The sequence below is a fragment of the Cajanus cajan genome, chromosome 5 (genome assembly GCF_000230855.2).
Source record: "Cajanus cajan strain Asha chromosome 5, NIPB_CcT2T_4, whole genome shotgun sequence".
In the NCBI taxonomy this organism is placed as follows: Eukaryota; Viridiplantae; Streptophyta; class Magnoliopsida; order Fabales; family Fabaceae; genus Cajanus; species Cajanus cajan.
Genome location: NC_138521.1, coordinates 51387257 through 51405939, shown reverse-complemented (window position 1 = coordinate 51405939; position 18683 = coordinate 51387257). Strand labels below are relative to the sequence as shown.

The window sequence follows — 18683 nt, the reverse complement described above, 5'->3', positions numbered from 1 at the left end:
CAGACATGAGTTTAAATTTTTTTACCTTTCTTTTACCTTTGAAGAGAAAATTTTAAAATATATATTCTAGTAAATTATATAACATATTTTTATAATTAGAATTTTTTTACTTCTCTTTCTTTGAATTTCTCTTTTAGTGTTGTAAACACCAATTTTTATCTCACTAATTTTTCTATTAATTTATTTCTCAAAATTTTCAAATTAATGATTCAAGAACAAATAATTTATAAACTAGATTTAAACTCAAAAGTACACACAATAAGCATAAATAATAAATAAAAAAAAAATAATAAAAGAAAATCAGAAAAAGACAAGAAAATAACAAAACAATTTTTTCCTCTGCACCCAAAATCTCTGCCATCCCACGCTTTTCTGTACGGTTATTTCTCCTCCAACAAGTTTGCTGCGCTCCTCTGCCCTAGCCACCAACATGTCCCCAAGAGCATGTTTCTGCCATATATGCTTCCAAAAGCATGAGCTTGGACCAACTGCCAAAGAACAATTAAAAATAATAGTGAGTCTATATATAATAGAACATGAACAAAAGGGGGACGAAAAAAAATTTTTGAAACAGAGAAGAATCAAAGATAACAAAAAATTTCAAACAGAAACAACTCGAGTAGAAGGCAAAAGACGAGGCCAAAATAGTACAGGTATCAATTACTCTCCCGATTTTTATTTAGTATGATGTTGTTATTATATAGGATGCAAAACAATTTTTGATCAGTAAGACAATTTTATTTTTAGTGAACCTTTTACCATGAAATCGAAACCCTCATTCTCAAACCTCAATAAAGCATTTAACAAGTAAAAAAATCCAGATAGAAAATTAGATGTGTTAGAATAGTGGATTAAGCCTAACTCAATCCTACAAAACCGGCTTGTAAGGTGAGGGTTGCTTTCCACTTATATACTAAGTAATTGCCTAATCTCTAGTCGATGTGGGACTTGGATTTTTTCCAATATACCCCCCTCACGTCCAGCACTATTGGGCTTGGTACGTGGATAAATGGTAGGTGGCTCTTTTTCAATGATCTAAGATTGGCGGGACTTGAAATACACCTCCTCATGCCCATGGTGCATGTATCAATGAATGGTAGGTGGCCCTTTTTTAATGACGGGACTTGAATACACCCCCTCATGCCCATGATGCATGTACCAATAAATGGTGGGTGGCCCATTTTTAAAGTGGATCTAAATGGCTCTGATACTATGTTAGAATAGTGGATTAAGCCTAACTCAACCCTACAAAACCAGTGAGGGTTGCTTTTCACTTATATACTAAGTAATTGCCTAATCTCTAGTCGATATGGGACTTGGATTTTTTCCAATAAGATGAAAATAGAATAAAACGGGTGATGAATAGTACCAGGAAAAAAGGTGCTTCCCGTGAACACCATTATGCACCTCTGCTGGAGGCGATTTTCGGCCACCGCGAGTGTCGCCGTGCACCGCCACGCGCTGCCGTCGGAGGTGATTTTCGGTGGCGGCATCGTCGACCTTTAGCCTTTTCCATGGACCTTTACTATGCCCGACCGAGACGAACCACACACCACCGTCGAAAACGATTTCCGGTGGCGGCCACCACCCTCTACCTTTCTTCGTTTCCCTTTTTAGCTATCTCCTCTTTCCCTTTGCATATCCGGCCGTCCACCTTAGCTGCGACGACGCTATAGTAGCAGTCCGCCGCACTATCAAAGCTCGCGGAGGGAGGCCGCACGTGAAACCCTAGCAGAGTGCCTCTCCACTCTTCTCAAACCTCATTCTTTTCTATTTTAGGGTTTGAATGAGATGGTTAAGTGACCCTCTGATTACCCCCATTTTCTTTCTAATTTGGGCCAAATATGCGAGCTTAAGCCCATTCAACAATAGTTTATTTTATTTTATTTTTTTCTTTTCAGATCCTTAATATTATATATTTTCTTTTCTTTCTTTCTTTTCTTGTATATATAACAAGAAGTGTACGTAATTAATATATACGTACAACAGATTTTACGTAGTTTTATATTAGGTTATAACGTAACCTTAATAATAATAATAATAATAATAATAATAATAATAATAATAGTTAAAAATAATAATAACAATAATTTTAATCAATATTAATATCATTAATATCTATCTTCTTAAAAAAAAATTATTATGTGGCATTCCTTTAATATTAGATGACGGTATTTGTTTCTTGTTTTAACAAAATTAGTTTAACTGATTTTATTTGATTAAGTTGTTTCTTTATACAATGTGTTAGATATTTACATAATTTTTAATTCATTTAGACAACAACAACAATAACGATAATAATAATTACTGTGATATCCTCTTATCAATATTAGTATTAATTATATCTATAAAAAGAGATTATTTGAATGTTACATTCCTTTAATCCTAAAACTTAAGGATGTAAGTCGTGACAACTTACTATCTTAAAGTTATTTTTTAATTCAAAAAATGCATAATTAAATATCAAAATATTACCACAATATTCAACATAAATATTTGAAATTATTATATAAAAGATTTTATTTGTAGAATGGCTAATTAGATGTGACATCTTTTTAACCTTTAAATTTAAGATACAAGTTGTGACAACTTGATATCTTTAGATTTTTTTTCCCAAGAAATAAAATATCCAACAACAAAAAATCTTTTAACAAAATATCATAGTAGCAATAATATAATTAAAGCTAAATATTCTTTGAATTGACTCTGGTGTACACCTCAGTCAATTTTATATTTTAAGGTGAATGAATTGAGACAGTTCAAGAATATTAAATTTTAAAAATTTAAAACTTAATTAAACACATAAATATTTTTTACATAGAACTACGTGACTCTGATTCTTCATTACACACGGAGATACGTAGGAGCAAGAAATAAATCTTGTCGAGCCAAAAAAATAAAAAAATATATTATCTTCCTTTTTGTATAAAAATAATAATTTTAACCTTTTTTTAGTGCATTATTTAAATTAGTTAAATAAATATATTTGATCATTTTAGTGAGATAAATGTTTTATAAATTATAGATAATTTGTTTAATTAATTAAAAGTAATCATCTTAGGACGAACGTTTTGAGGTGCTAATACCTTCCGCACACGTAATCGACTTCCAAACTCAAAAATCTGGTTTTCGTAAACTATTTTCTACTTTATAATTTTTCCAATATTTTTCTGTAAAAAATAACATTGGTGGCGACTCCCTATTTTTTAATTTATTTTTCGTCATCCCGTCGCGATCTCGGTTGCGACAGATGGCGACCCCGCTGAGAATTATTTGTGAAAGTCAAGCCTATGATAATTAGTTAAGCTAATTAATAATAAGTTTTATAAAATATTTATCTCACTTTTATTATTTTTTTATTTTCTATTTATTTCCCTTATTTGTTGTTTGTCTTATTTGCATGAATTCTATAAATATGTGTTGTGTAATTTGAACCATAAGATAAAATAATTTTTTTTTATTTAAAAAAAAATGTTTATCTTACTTTTTAGTTTTTTATTATTTATTTATTTATTATTTATGTCCCTTATTTGTTGTTTGTCTTATTCGCATGAATTCTATAAATATGTATTGTGTAATTTGAACTTTAGGATAGAAGAATTTTATTTTTTATATCATATGTGTTATGTTTTGTAGATTGGGTAGTGTAGGGTTGCTCCCTTCACACACTTCACTTGCACAATTTCACACACGTTTATGAGTGGGGTCCTATGCCCGGACTTGAGTGTAACTTATGATAAGTAAGAGGCTGACTAGTGGTAACCTTCTTGATGCACATCTTGTTTGGTTATTGTGAAGGCCTCACCTAGAGTTTGATCATTTCAAGGGTATTATCACCTCTAATAGTTTACCTATTATTGTGACTAATGTCCTAAGAAGGGTTATTGGCTCTAGGAACCTGTTTTAGAACTATAGTCTCACCCTTTTGAGAGGAACACATATTAGTAGTCCATAGAGTTTTCAACTTAGGAATGCCCTTATTAAGTGTCACAGGAGCAATATTCTACCTCTATATTCGTATGACGCAAAAAAGAAAGAAATTTGTTATTCCATTCCATAACAAGTATCATGCATTTCATTTCATGGAAAAAATTGAAAAAGTAAACTTTTACATCATATCATGCATCATATAAAAATGAAACAAATAAATTCATCAATAGCATGTTGCATTCATTTCCAGGTTGTTGGAGAGTCATAAAGACTTAAGTCGCTACGAACACCTTTCGAGAAGTCATGGAATCAAGTTTAAGGAAGACTTTGAATTTAAAGGTCAGACAAACGGATTTGAGTAGTTTGAAGACTCTTAGTAACATGTTAAAAGGCGGTCAGCGACGAACTTTTGTTGTTCGATATGGAAGAATCCTTAACCTATTGGAGGTAGACGTACAAGAGGGAGCTCTCACTGCCCTAGCCCAATTCTATGACCCTCCTTTGAGGTCCTTTCTCTTTCAAGATTTTCAATTGGCACCATTGCTCGAGGAATTCGAACAGATATTGGCGATTTGCTTAGGAAATAAAAAGCCTTATATGTACATGGGACATTATCCTTCATTAACCAAATTTGCCACATCCTTGGGGATTGATGCCAGAGAACTAGCAAGCAAGAAAGAGATAAAGGGGGGATTGAAGGTTTCTCGAGAATTAACCTTGAGCAGTGTGCGTTGAGCTTAGCAGAGAGTGGAAAATGGGACGCCTTCATGGATGTGCTCGCCCTCATTATTTATGGGATTGTCTTATTCCCAAATGTTGAAAGCTTCATTGACTTTGCTACGATCGACATCTTCCTGGCCTTCAAACATGAAAGAAAGAGTCTCGTACTAGCCATAATCCTTGCTGATACATATCATTCTCTTACCTTGCGCCATGAGAGAAGGGGTGGGATGATTTTGTGTTGTCTGCCTATACTATACTTGTGGTTCACATCTTACATGTTCAAGAGAGGAAGTCAAATTGAGATTAAAAATAAGAGTGAATGGGCTCACAGCATAACAAATCTTAGTGAAAAGATCATCTCTTGGTACTCGCAAAAGCAAAACATTGATGAAGTGGTTTGTCAATGTGGAGATTTCCCGAATGTACCACTTTTGGGTACTAAGGGATGCGTAAACTACAACCCCGCTCTTGCGATAAGGAAACTAGGTTATCCGATCAGAAGTCCACCAGTTAAGGATTCAATTACTCCTTTCATGGTTTATGATATGACTAAGGAGTTGGATATGCTTAACAAGATTAGACATTCTTGGGACAAGGTGATCAAGAAAGGGAGAGAGTTGGGAAAAAGAAATTGTAATGTGGAGGGGAGTTATCAACAGTGGCTTAGCGAGAGGGTCTAACATGTCAAGTTACCATTTCAGAGTCCCATTCTAATTATTGAAGAAACACTAATTCAAGAACTCATGAGTCTAGGGGAGATCGAAAAACTTAAAGAAGAGTTAGCCAAATCTGAGAAAGAAAAAGAAAATATGAAGAAGGAATTAATACAGGCACGCCAAAAGTATCAAGCAGCGCAAAGAGAAATTTTTCAAGCAAGACAACGTGTTGAACTAGCCAATAAGCGAGCAAGAATTGAAGAAGAAGGTAAGTTGAACACCTGCAGTTGTTTAGAGGCTACTTCCATTGAGTTAAAGATGCGGAGAGGTGAACGTGACCAAGCTAGGGTTGATGGTGAACGATGGAAAGAGGCATGGGAAACATCCAAAAAAGTTGAGGGATTGGCACAAAAACAACTTGAGGATTTGAAGCAAAAACTCAAAAGGGTAGTGGCTAAGTACGAAAGCAGAGTTCAAGGCGAAAAAAGACTAAACTTCAATTTGAATATGGACTATCAAGCCACATTGGGGAGAAAAATCATCAGGTTATGGGCCTACAGGAAGAAGTAAGGCAATTGAGGGATGTCATCGGAATACATGAAGAAAATCAAAGAATTTGGGCATATAATCTTGTGAATCGAGTTTAGCAAGTTAAAAACATGCTCAATGACACCTCTGACCTACTACAACGAGCTGAAGGAATGGCGATCCCACATTCCACTCCCAAATAAATTTATAACTTCCTTGAACACTGTAGAGTTATGATAGCTAAGATGAGAGAGATGACTATTGGTGGTGAATGATTTGTACTTTTATCTTTTAGTTATCATGATGTATTGCTTCACCTGATGTATTGCACTATTATTATTAATGAAGAAATTTGCTAGTTTCTACTTTGATTTCTCTTCCTTATTCGTTATATATGTTGTAATATTACGCTCTAAAAATGAAAGCTAAGAGAGGACGCTCATGTGAAAATTACTCGTTTCATATTATGCTTAGTACTTAGAACGTGACGTTATAAAGGAAAGTTTAATTGACAATGATCACAAAGATCCACTGATTCCATGAACTAGTGCCTAGAACGTGACGATCTAAGAGACAATTAAAGAAAGATGATTCCACACGAGTCATGCGATGTATGGATCTCCAACAATTTAGCATTTGCACATACATGATGCATAGTTACATTTTCATATCACCGCATACTTATCAAATTTTCTTACACAGTTGTAAAATTGAAAAAGAAAACAACTATGGAGGCAAAGAAAGCATCCCTTCAACACCCTTACGGGACACGAGCAAAGACCAAAATCATGGAAGGGATGGTAGACGACTTGGAGCAACAACATGAGGAGATGAGAGAAGAGGTAAATCAGTTGAAAGAACAAATGGGAAATATTTTGGACTTGTTGCAATCAATGGAATCTAAAAAAGGGGCAAGTAGAGAGTCATCTAAATAGCCTCGTGAGTCACTTGATTACCCTCCTGGGTTTACTCCACGCACGCAACCCAACCCGAGTGTTCAAGGGTACACACCACCTATCATCCTAACGACCTCAGAAAATAACCATCATGTTTCCACTTCAAACCTTCAAGGCCAAATCCCATTACCTCCATGTGGCTTACCTCCAGGATACACGCCAACTGTGACTAATATTCCTGAGGGTAATCCGTCTACCTCCACCTTAAACCCACCAAATCAAACACAAGCCCAAAACCTAACCCTTGAAGCCAATGACCCACAAATTCCAACCCACCCATTTGCTCGTGCACCATCTACCCATATGTATGCACCACCTAATGTAATTCATGGTGACGGGCCTCCTAATCACCAGGGGATAGTTCCTGCGCCAACTGTTATTGTACACCATTGTCATTCGGAAGATATTTCCCATGATGATAAGCTTCAATCTTTGGAAGACAGATTAAGGGCCATAAAGGGATTTGACAATTATGGCTTCAATGTTGCGGATTTGTGTCTGGTTCCTGATGTTATAATTCCTCCCAAGTTTAAAGTTCCAGAACTTGATAAATACAAGGGTGATACATGCCCAAGGAATCATCTCACTATGTATTGTCGAAAGATGGCTTCCTGCGCTCATAATGACAAATTGTTGATTCACTTCTTCCAAGAAAGCCTTATTAGGGCAGCGTTAAGTTGGTACATGAACCTAGAGCGAGGAAGAGTGCGTACATGGAAAGACTTGGCAGAGGCCTTCTTGAAACAGTAAAAGTACAATATGGACATGGTCCCAGATCGCACACAACTACAAAATATGATGAAGAAAGAGAATGAGACCTTCAAAGAATATGCCCAACGATGGAGAGGGGTAGCTGCTCAGGTACAACCTCCATTATTGGAAAAAGATATGGTCACGATGTTCATTGATACACTCCAATCACCCTTTTATGACATGATGATTGGAAATGTATCATCAAACTTTTCAGATTTGGTCGTCATTGGAGATAGGGTTGAGATGGGAGTTAGGAGTGGGAAGATTGCCCACATGCCAACAGGATCCACAACCATCAAGAAACCCTTAGAAACCACAAATAAGAGGAAACGATGTGAAATGAACGTAATGATGACAACACCAGTCAGACCCAACTACAATCCTATTTCTTTCGTACCCAATTATAGACCCCGATATATGTATAACCCACAAATAGCAGCAGTTTCTTTGCCACCATACCCACAACCTTATCCATCCAGAATGCCTTATCGACCACCTACAGTGCCACTACAATTTTTAGTACCCCAAGCAAATCAATCAACAATTTCACCTCCCATGGTGAATAATGCTCAAAGAAGGGGTAACAATCAACCAAGGACTCTAGTTCCGATCCTTATGACCTACACTGAACTGCTACCACATCTGGTTCAAAATGCTCTAATTGTGGCTTTTCCTATAAAGCCTGTCCAACCTCCAAATCCAAGAGGTTATGATTCAAATGCCAAATGTGAATATCATGCTAGAGCGATAGGCCATTCAACTAAGAAATGTTGGGGTTTGAAACACAAGGTACAAGACTTGATAGATGCGGGATTATTAAGCTTTAAGGAAAGCGAGCTGAATGTAAGAAGTAATCCACTTCCAGGTCATGGGACTTCATCGGTTAATGCTATCAAAGAAGAATGTACTCCACAAGTGACAGAAGTAGAGAAGATCCAAACCCCCATGAGATTCATTTTTTCAGAATTGTGCAAATTTGGGATGATTAAGGGAGAGTCTCGCGAAGCAGGAGTGTGCGATCTCCACCCTACAGCTGCACATTCTATTGAGGAATGTGGCAAGTTCAAGCAAATATTGCAAGGCATGATTAACTCAAACTTGGTTCAGGTGAGCCAGGTGCGAACAAAAGAGGATGTATTGATGATTCAATCAGACGAGAAGTCCAATATGACTACTCCAAGACCACTGGTAATCACCTTCACCAAAAACACTTTCGCATCAACACCTAGTACCCTTAAGCCACTTGTTGTGCAAATTCCAGCTCCTTTTCATTACAAGGACACTAGGGCGGTCCCATGGTGTTACGATGCGAAGGTAGAGAGTGACTATGTGAATGCCCAACAAAAAGAAGGCATTGACACTGCAGGAACCAACGTAACAAATATCGCGGGGGTAGGTGGAATGACCCGTAGTGGTAGAGTCTATACTCCAGAAGAGTTGAGAGTAGGAGACTTGACAAAAAACCATGAGAAAAAGGAAAATACAATCGTCAATGAAGGAGTTTCGAGTGTTAAGAGGAGGGACGATAAAAAAGTCGTGGATGAAAAGACAAAGGAAGTGTCGGATGAAGAAGTCGTAGAATTTCTTAAGTTTATTCAACAAAGTGAATACAAGCTCATTGATCAGTTAAATCATACTCCTGCAAGGGTATCTTTGTTATCAGTGTTGATGAATTCTAAGAGTCATAGAAATTTGTTGATGAAGATCTTAAACGAAGCTCATTTGTCCGATGATATCACACTAGACACATTTTGTGGCATCGTTGGTAACATTACAGCTAACAATCACCTTACTTTCACAGACGATGAAGTCTCAGTTGAAGGAAGGGCACATAACAAGGCTTTACACATCTCTGTGAAATGCGCAAATCACATTTTGGCTAGGGTGCTTATCGATAATGGGTCCTCATTGAATGTGATGCCCAAGTCAACATTAGATTGATTGCCTTGTGACAGGACATATATGAAACCAAGTTCCATGATCGTGAGGGCTTTTGATGGATCTCGAAGGGAAGTTATGGAAGAGATCGAGATCCCTATCCAGATTGGCCCATTCACTTTCAACATAACTTTTCAAGTCATGGATATTAAACCTGCATACAGTTGTTTGTTGGGAAGGCTATGGATCCATTCAGCTGGGTTTGTTCCCTCTTCTTTACATCAGAAGCTGAAATTCATTGTGGAGGACAAGCTATTGATTGTCTCGGGTGAGGAAGACATGTTGGTGAGTTGTCCTACTCCCACTCGTTATATTGAAGCAACTGAGGAGGCTCTGGAAACCTCATTTCAGTCATTGGAAATAATTAGTACTACTTATGTTGAATCTCCAATGGGAAGTCCACAACCATCAAAAGCATCCATGATGGTTGCAAAGGTCATGATGAATGAAGGGTACCAGCCAGGACTTGGGTTGGGAAAATGCTTGGAAGGAGTTACGAAATTGATAGAATTGCCAGAAAACAAGAATCGATGGGGGCTAGGGTACAAACCTACTCAAGCCGATAAAAGAAGAATGGTAGAGGAGAAAAAAGAGAAAAGGTTGGCTCGTCTAGAGAATCGAGAGCCTAAAGTTCAGAAGATTCCCATTTGTCACCTTTATCAAAGCTTTCGAAGCCGGGGGGTGGTGCACGTAGATCAAGTGGCTATGATTAAGGAAGATGATGATGATAGTCACGCCAACTTCGTATATCCGTGTGACCCATGTGAAGAACTCCACAACTGGAAGATCGTTGAATTTCCTATGACTCTTAATTCAATTTCAAAGTAATTGTAACATGAACTCTATGATTATGCTCGTGATTTTAATATGACTTTTTTTGTTAACAGGCGTGCATGTTGTCTTTTAGTATATCATGTGAATGAAATGCATTTCAATATTCTATAATGTGTCCTTTTTATCCTTTAATCTTTCTTTTCTTTCATTTATTACTCCAACCTTCATTTTCTTTCGTCAACCCTAAATTGCAGATCCAATAATAACCATGCCAAAAATAATAACGCTAATATCCCATGTCACAATTTTGATCACCCCATTAATGAAGCTGAGAAGGATGACGATGACTTGAGGACTCCACCAGAAATGGAAAGGTTGGTGGAACAAGAGGATCAGGTAATCCAACCCCATGAGGAAGAACTTGAAGTGATTAATCTGGGAAATGAAAATGATAAAAAAATAAATAAAAGTAGGAGTTGCTATAAAAGGAGAAGAAAGAAATAAGTTGCTTAAGTTATTATTTGATTATGCCGATGTCTTCGCGTGGTCATACCAAGACATGCCTGGGTTAGATCCTAACATAGTTGAGCATCACTTGCCATTGAACCCCGAGTGCACACCAGTTAAGCAAAAATTGAGGTGCATGAAGCCAGAGGTCTCTTTAAAGATAAAAGAAGAGGTGAAGAAACAATTTGATGTTGGATTCCTTGTAGTGGCGAAGTACCCTCAATGGGTTGCCAATATAGTTCCTGTTCCAAAGAAGGACGGAAAAGTTTGAATGTGTGTTGACTATAGACACCTTAACAGGGCTAGTCCCAAAGATGATTTCCCATTGCCACATATAGATGTTCTAGTGGATAACACTGCTCAACATGCTTTCTTTTTGTTCATGGATGGATTTTCAGGATATAATTAAATAAGGATAGCTCTTGAGGATATGGAAAAAATTACATTTATTACATCATGGGGAACATTTTGTTACAAAGTGATGCCCTTTGGATTGAAGAATGCTGGAGCAACCTATCAACGAGCTATGGTGACTTTGTTTCACGATATGATGCACAAAGAGATTGAAGTTTATGTCGACGATATGATTGCTAAGTCAAGAACAGAGGTAGAGCATATCACAAATCTACAAAAGTTATTTGTGCGGCTAAGGAAGTATAAGCTCCGACTTGATCCTGCCAAATGTACTTTTGGTGTGAAGTTAGGCAAGTTGTTGGGATTTGTAGTTAATGAAAAGGGTATAGAGGTGGACCCTGATAAAGTGCGAGCAATTTTAGAAATGCCAGCTCCTAGTACAGAAAAAGAAGTTCGTGGTTTCTTAGGTAGGTTGAACTACATTGCCAGGTTCATATCTCAATTAACTGCCACTTGCAATCCGATTTTCAAGTTACTGCGCAAGAGTCAACCAGTGGTATGGAATGAAGATTGTCAAAAAGCTTTTGAAAAGATCAAACAGTATTTACAAGACCCTCCAGTTTTGGTACCTCCCATTTCAGGGAGACCTCTCATTCTGTATATCTCGGTACTTGATGAATCTATGGGTTGTGCGCTGGGGAAACATGATGCATCTAGAAGAAAAGAATAAGCAATCTATTACTTGAGAAAAAAGTTTACCGATTGTGAAAGAAGGTACTCTTTGCTAGAGCGAACCTGTTGTGCTTTGGCTTGGGTTACTCGGCGTTTGAGACAATATATGTTAAGTCACACTACTTGGTTAGTGTCCAAGATGGATTCGATCAAGTATATATTTGAAAAGCCTGCTTTGACTGGTCGAATTGCTCGTTGGCAAATGTTGTTGTCAGAGTATGATATTGTATATGTAACCCAAAAGGCTGTTAAAGGCAGTGCATTGGCTGAGTATTTGGCTCATCAACCCATAGAGGATTATCAATCAATGCAATATGATTTTCCAGATGAAGATATCATGGCTTTATTTAAGGAGGGGGAGTCCATAAATGGAAAGAAGTGGACGTTGTTATTTGATGGAGCTTCTGATGCACTAGGGCATGGAATTGGGGCAGTGTTGATTACTCCAGAGAACTGATTAATCCCTTTTACCGCAAGGTTGGGTTTTGATTGCACTAACAATGTGGCAGAGTATGAAGCATGTGCAATGGGGGTTCTAGCCATTTTGGAGTTTAAGGCTAGAGTGTTAGAGGTTTATGGAGACTTAGCATTGATTGTTCATCAACTCAGAGATGAATGGGAAACTCGGGATTCTAAATTAATTCCATACCACTCATACATCAAAAAATTTGATGGAACAGTTTGAGGAAATAACTTTCCATCACATCCCTCGTGAGGAAAATCAATTGGTTGATGCCCTGGCTACATTGTCTTCGATGTTCAAGATTAGTTAAGGAAAAGAGGTTCCACTATTAAGAATACAGAATCAAGGTCAACCAGCATATTGTCAAGCAATAGAGGAAGAACCAGACGGCAAACCATGGTTCTATGACATCAAGCGCTATCTAAAAGACAGAGAGTACCCTCCCGGAGCTTCAGAAAATGACAAGAAAACTTTAAGGAGATTGGCAATAAGTTTCTTCTTAAATGGAGAAGTACTTTATAAAAGAAATCATGACATGGTATTGCTTAGATGTGTTGCTGCTAAAGAAGCTATGGAAATCATGGAAGAGATCCATGAAGGTTCATTCAGAACACATGCAAGTGGACATGTAATGGTAAGAAAGATCCTAAGATCTGGCTATTATTGGTTGACCATGGAGGCTGATTGTTGTAGTCATGTGAGGAAGTGTCACAAGTGCAAAATTTAAGCAGATAATATTCATGTTCCCCCAGCATCTTTGAATGTATTGGCTGCTCCATGGCCCTTTTCAATGTGGGGAATAGACGTGATTGGTCCAATAGAACCAAAAGCATCCAATGGGCATCGATTCATTCTTGTTGCTATTGACTACTTCACTAAATGGGTTGAAGCAGCTTCTTATGCTAGTGTGACCAGAAACGTGGTGGTCAAATTCATTAAAAGAGCTTTAATTTGTAGATACGGGTTTCCAAGTCGTATCATTACTGATAATGGGACCAATCTGAACAACAAGATGATGAAAGAGTTGTGTGAAGGTTTCAAGATTCAACATCACAATTCTTCACCATATCGCCCTAAGATGAATGGGGCAGTAGAAGCAGCAAACAAGAATATTAAAAAGATTATTCAAAAGATGGTGGTCACCTATAGGGATTGGCACAAAATGCTCTTTTTTGCCCTACATGGATATCGCACTTTTGTTCGCACCTCTACTAGGGCAACTCCATATTCTCTGGTTTATGGTATGGAAGCAGTGCTTCCCATTGAGGTTGAGATACCCTCTCTAAGAGTATTGTCTGAAACCAAACTTGAGGAAGCAGAATGGGTTCATGCTCGCTATGATCAGTTGAACCTCATTGAAGAGAAAAGATTGAATGCCTTATGTCATGGTCAATTATATCAAAAAAGGATCAAGAGGGCTTTTGACAAAAAGGTTCATTCGCGAGAGTTTCAAGAAGGAGATTTAGTATTAAAAAAGATATTGCCACCTCAAAAAGATCATAGAGGGAAGTAGACCCCGAATTATGAAGGGCCTTATGTGGTAAAAAAGGCTTTCTCAGGAGGGGCTTTGATTCTCACAAATATGGATGGAGAAGATCTGTTGAACCCAATAAACTCTGATGCAGTCAAGAAATACTATGTATAAAGGAGAACACAAAATAATAACAAAAAAGCTCGCTAGGTTGAAAACTTGGAAAAGGCAGCTTAGACAAAATATAGAGTGACCTGGTAGGCTGAAAACTCAAAAAGAGTGGCCTAGGCAAAAGTTAGGGTCTAAAAAGAAAATGAAAACAAATAATAACAAAAAGAAAAGGCTCGCTAGGCTGAAAACCTGAAAAGACAGTTTAGGCAAAACTTAGAGCGACCTGGTAGGCTGAAAACTCGAAAAGAGCGGTCTAGGCAAAAGTTAAGGTCTAAAAAGAAAAAAATGAAAACAAATGAAAGAAAAAGAAAGACTCACTGGGCAGAAAACCTGAAAGGGTAGCTTAGGCAAATATCAGAGCACCTTTTCTATAAGAAGGTGAAGAAGGAGGAAGTAGATATTACAACCAAAGTACGAAGCTAGGGCAAATTGGAAGATCAAGGCAATGTTTAAAGTGCTCAGCAAGCATTTGATACCTTTAGAGGCCAATTAATGGGGTTCTCAAAGTTGTTGATATGGGGAATTAGTGTTACTTCCCTAAAAATATGATTTGTTATTCTCCCCTTGTTTTGGTTATTGCCATTCTGATGTACTTGTACTTTCTTCCTTGAAGCAATAAAAGCCCATATTCCTCACATTCGTCATTTTTGTGTGTTTATTTCATTATTATATTCTAAAAGTGCAACATGCGATGCAAGAAAAACAAAAAAATAAAGTAAAAAATAAACTAAAGTATTTCAATTACGATGTTTGATTCTAAGAGTCATAAAGAAAAGAAAGGTCTTCAACTAACTCTACTAAAGAAGATTATAGATGTTGAAGGCTTTGAATTGTACTATTCTAATCAGGCAAGATAGCCTATCTGGCGATGCAATAATTTGACAAGAGGTCGGCTTGAGCACTCATGCTCGTAAGGGGTCAAAGGTCGAAAAAATGATGGAAAAGAAGGATGAAAAGTGAAAATCCATTTAATTCTTTCCACTAAGGTCATTCCACATTGCATATCATGCATACATTTCATTAATAATGAACCGATCGAGCATTTATCGTAACTCTTAAGTTTAAATTTTCTTATACTTACTTGACTACCATCTCACTCGTATTAATGTTTCGAGCCTCCGCGCTCACTCTTTTATGCATCGAGCCGCCGCGCTCAATCCGCTCATTCTATTTTTTCTATGCTTTGAGCCCCCATGCTCATTCTTTTAATGTTTTGAGCTTTCGCACTCACTTAGTCAATGCTTTGAGCCTCTAAGCTCACGCTTTTAATGTTTTGAGTCTCTATGCTCACTCCATTAATGTTTCGAGCCTTTAAACTCACTCTACTAATGTTTCAAGCCCTGCACTCTTAATTCTCAATATTTTGAATCCCCGAGTCCATTGTTTCACATTTTGAGTCCCCGTGCTCATAGTTCTCGACATTTTGGATCTCCGAGTCCATTATTTTTATACTTTGAGTCTCCGTGCTCTTAATTCTCAATATTTTGGATCCCTGAGTCCACTATTTCCATATTTGAAGTCCTCGTGCTCTTCATTCTCAATATTTTGGATCTCCAAGTCCACTATTTTCATATTTGAAGTCCCCATGCTCTTAATTTTTAATATTTTGGATCCATGAATCCACTATTTTCATATTTAAAGTCCCCATGCTCTTAATTTTTAATATTTTGGATCCCCAAGTTCACTGTTTTCATATTTGAAGTCCTCGTGCTCTTAATTCTCAATATTTTGGATCCCTGAGTCCACTATTTTCATATTTGACGTCCCCGTGCTCTTAATTCTCAATATTTTGGATCTTTGAGTTCACTATTTTTCATATTTTGAGTTCCCATGCTCTTAGCTTTCAATATTTTATATCCCAAAGTCCACTATTCTTTTGATATTTTAGGATTCCTATGGTTATTACTTTAAGATTCTTATACTCTCCAATGTATGCTAAATTCTCATGACTATCTTTCCTCTAAGTGGCGAATACACGTAACTTTTGCCCTAGACAAAATTGGAGTTTAAGTCTTTACTTATCTTTTACTACAATTATATGAAAACTACTATTATTCATATTCTTTAGTAAAATTTAAGTAAAGAGGGGGCAACTGTAAACACCAATTTTTATCCCACTAATTTTTCTACTAATTTATTTCCCAAAATTTTCAAATTAATGATTCAAGAAAAAATCATTTACAAACTAGATTTAAACTCAAAAATACACACAATAAGCATAAATAATAAATAGAAAAAATAATAAAAGAAAATAAAAAAAAACAAGAAAATAACAAAATAATCTTTTCCTCTGCACCTAAAATCTCTACCATCCCACACTTTTCTGTACGGTTATTTCTTCTCTAACAAGCTTGCTGAGCTCCTCTGCCCTAGCCACCAACATGTCCCCAAGAGCATGCTTGTGCCATATATGCTTCCAAAAACATGAGCTTGGACCAACTGCCAAAGAACAATTAAAAATAATAGTGAGTCTATATATAATAGAACATGAACAAAAGGGGGACAACAATTTTTTTTTTTGAAAGAGAGAAGAATCAAGGATAACAAAAAATTTCAAACAGAAACAACTCAAGCAGAAGGCAAAAGAAGAGGCCAAAGTAGTGCAGGTATCAATTACTCTCTCTGATTTTTATTTAGTATGATGTTGTTATTATATAGGATGCAAAACAATTTCTGATTACTAAGACAATTTTATTTTTAGTGAACCTTTTACCATGTAATCGAAACCCTCATTCTCAAACCTCAGTAAAGCATTTAACAACTAAAAAAAATCTAGATAGAAAAATAGATGAAAATAGAATAAAAAGGGGTGATGAACAGTACCAGGAAAACAGTGCTTCCCGTGAACACCATTATGCACTGCTACCGTAGGCGATTTCCAGCCACCGCGAGTGTCGCCGTGCACCGCCACGCGCCGCGGTCGGAGGCGATTTTCGATGGAGGCATCGTCGGCCTTTAGCCTTTTCCGTGGACCTTTACTATGCCCGACCGAGACGAAATGCACACCACCGTCAGAAACGATTTCTGGTGGCGGCCACCACCCTCTACCTTTCTTCGTTTCCCTTTTTAGCTATCTCCTCCTTCCCTCTGCATATCCGGCCGTCCACCTTAGCTGCGACAATGCTATAGTAGCAGTCCGCCGCGCTATCGACGCTCGTAGAGGGAGGCCGCACGTGAAACCCTAGCAGAGTGCCTCTCCACTCCTCTCAAACCTCATTCTTTTCTATTTTAGGGTTTGAATGAGATGGTTAAGTGACCCTCTGATTACCCCATTTTCTTTCTAATTTGGGCCAAATATGCGGGCTTAAGCCCATTCAACAACAATTTATTTTATTTTATTTTTTTCTTTTCAAACCCTTAATATTATATATTTTCTTTTCTTTCTTTCTTTTCTTGTATATATAACAAGAAGCGTACGTAATTAATATATACGTACAACATATTTTACGTAGTTTTATATTAGGTTATAACGTAACCTTAATAATAATAATAATAGTTAATAATAATAATAATAATAACAATAATTTTAATCAATATTAATGTACTATCCGTACTCCGAAGCTGAGCTCCGAGCTCGGTACCACAGCACGAGCTAACCTCGGACACGCGCCACGTGGCGTCAGCTCGGCATTTAAGCAGATCATAACCGATCTCAAGGGATCCCGCTCTAGACGAGATCCACTATCTGATCTTATCTCAGGCCCAAGGCCCAAAGCAACCCTAATTCACACCAAGGTACGTGCATTACTTATACGAGATTCATATTCTCACAAACACTAACTTGAGCATCGGAGTCTCTTTTGCAGGTACCACCCCCATCTTGGAACACAAGTGTACCAGTGAAGGAGGCTCACCGATCTTACCTGGCAGATCAGCTCTACAGCAGATTTCCGGTAAGAACAATTAATATCATTAATATCTATCTTCTTAAAAAAAATTATTTTTATATGGCATTCCCTTAATATTAGATGATGATATTTGTTTCTTGTTTTAACAAAATCAGTTTAACTGATTTTATTTGATTAAGTTGTTTCTTTATATAATGTGTTAGATATTTACATAATTTTTAATTCATTTAGACAACAACAACAATAATGATAATAATAATTACTGTGATATCCTCTTATCAATATTAGTATTAATTATATCTATAAAAAGAGATTATTTGAATGTGACATTTCTTTAATCCTAAAACTTAAGGATGTAAGTCGTGACAACTTACTATCTTAAAGTTATTTTTTAATTCAAAAAATGCATAATTAAATATCAAAATATTACCACAATATTCAACATAAATATTCGAAATTATTATATAAAAGATTTTATTTGAAGAATGGTTAATTAGATGTGACATCTTTTTAACCTTTAAATTTAAGATACAAGTTGTGACAACTTGATATCTTTAGATTTTCTTTCCCAAGAAATAAAATATCCAACAAAAAAAAATCTTTTAACAAAATATCATAGTAGCAATAATATAATTAAAGCTAAATATTCTTTGAATTGATTCTGGTGTACACCTCAGTCAATTTTATATTTTAAGGTGAATGAGTTGAGACAATTCAAGAATCTTAAATTTTAAAAATTTAAAACTTAATTAAACACACAAATATTTTTTACGTAGAACTACGTGACTCTGATTCTTCATTACACATGGAGATACGTAGGAGCAAGAAATAAATCTTGTCGAGGCAAAAAAATTAAAAAAATATATATTATCTTCCTTT

At 36.5% G+C, this 18683-nt stretch overlaps 2 protein-coding genes and 2 long non-coding RNA genes across 4 annotated transcripts; 2 read left to right on the top strand and 2 right to left on the bottom strand.

Moving 5' to 3' along the window:
• Nucleotides 1-205: 205 nt before the first annotated feature.
• On the bottom strand, nucleotides 206-2393 carry LOC109810561 (uncharacterized). The gene is made up of 2 exons (XR_014434091.1): nucleotides 1370-2393; nucleotides 206-488 (listed from the first exon to the last, which is right to left on the bottom strand). It is a non-coding gene; the product is annotated as an uncharacterized LOC109810561 (long non-coding RNA).
• Nucleotides 2394-7552: 5159 nt separating this feature from the next.
• LOC145958065 (uncharacterized) lies at nucleotides 7553-9487 on the top strand. The gene has a single exon (XM_083074522.1). The coding sequence runs from the start codon at nucleotides 7553-7555 to the stop codon at nucleotides 9485-9487; it is 1935 nt and encodes a 644-aa protein (XP_082930648.1).
• A 2890-nt stretch (nucleotides 9488-12377) lies between these two features.
• On the top strand, nucleotides 12378-13827 carry LOC145958064 (uncharacterized). Its single transcript, XM_083074520.1, has 4 exons — nucleotides 12378-12530; nucleotides 12655-12913; nucleotides 13067-13348; nucleotides 13568-13827. The coding sequence occupies exons 1-4, from the start codon at nucleotides 12378-12380 to the stop codon at nucleotides 13825-13827; spliced, it is 954 nt and encodes a 317-aa protein (XP_082930646.1).
• Nucleotides 13828-16062: 2235 nt separating this feature from the next.
• Nucleotides 16063-17192, bottom strand: LOC109814943 (uncharacterized). Its single transcript, XR_003805624.2, has 2 exons — nucleotides 16780-17192; nucleotides 16063-16395 (listed from the first exon to the last, which is right to left on the bottom strand). It is a non-coding gene; the product is annotated as an uncharacterized LOC109814943 (long non-coding RNA).
• Between the last annotated feature and the right edge of the window lie 1491 nt (nucleotides 17193-18683).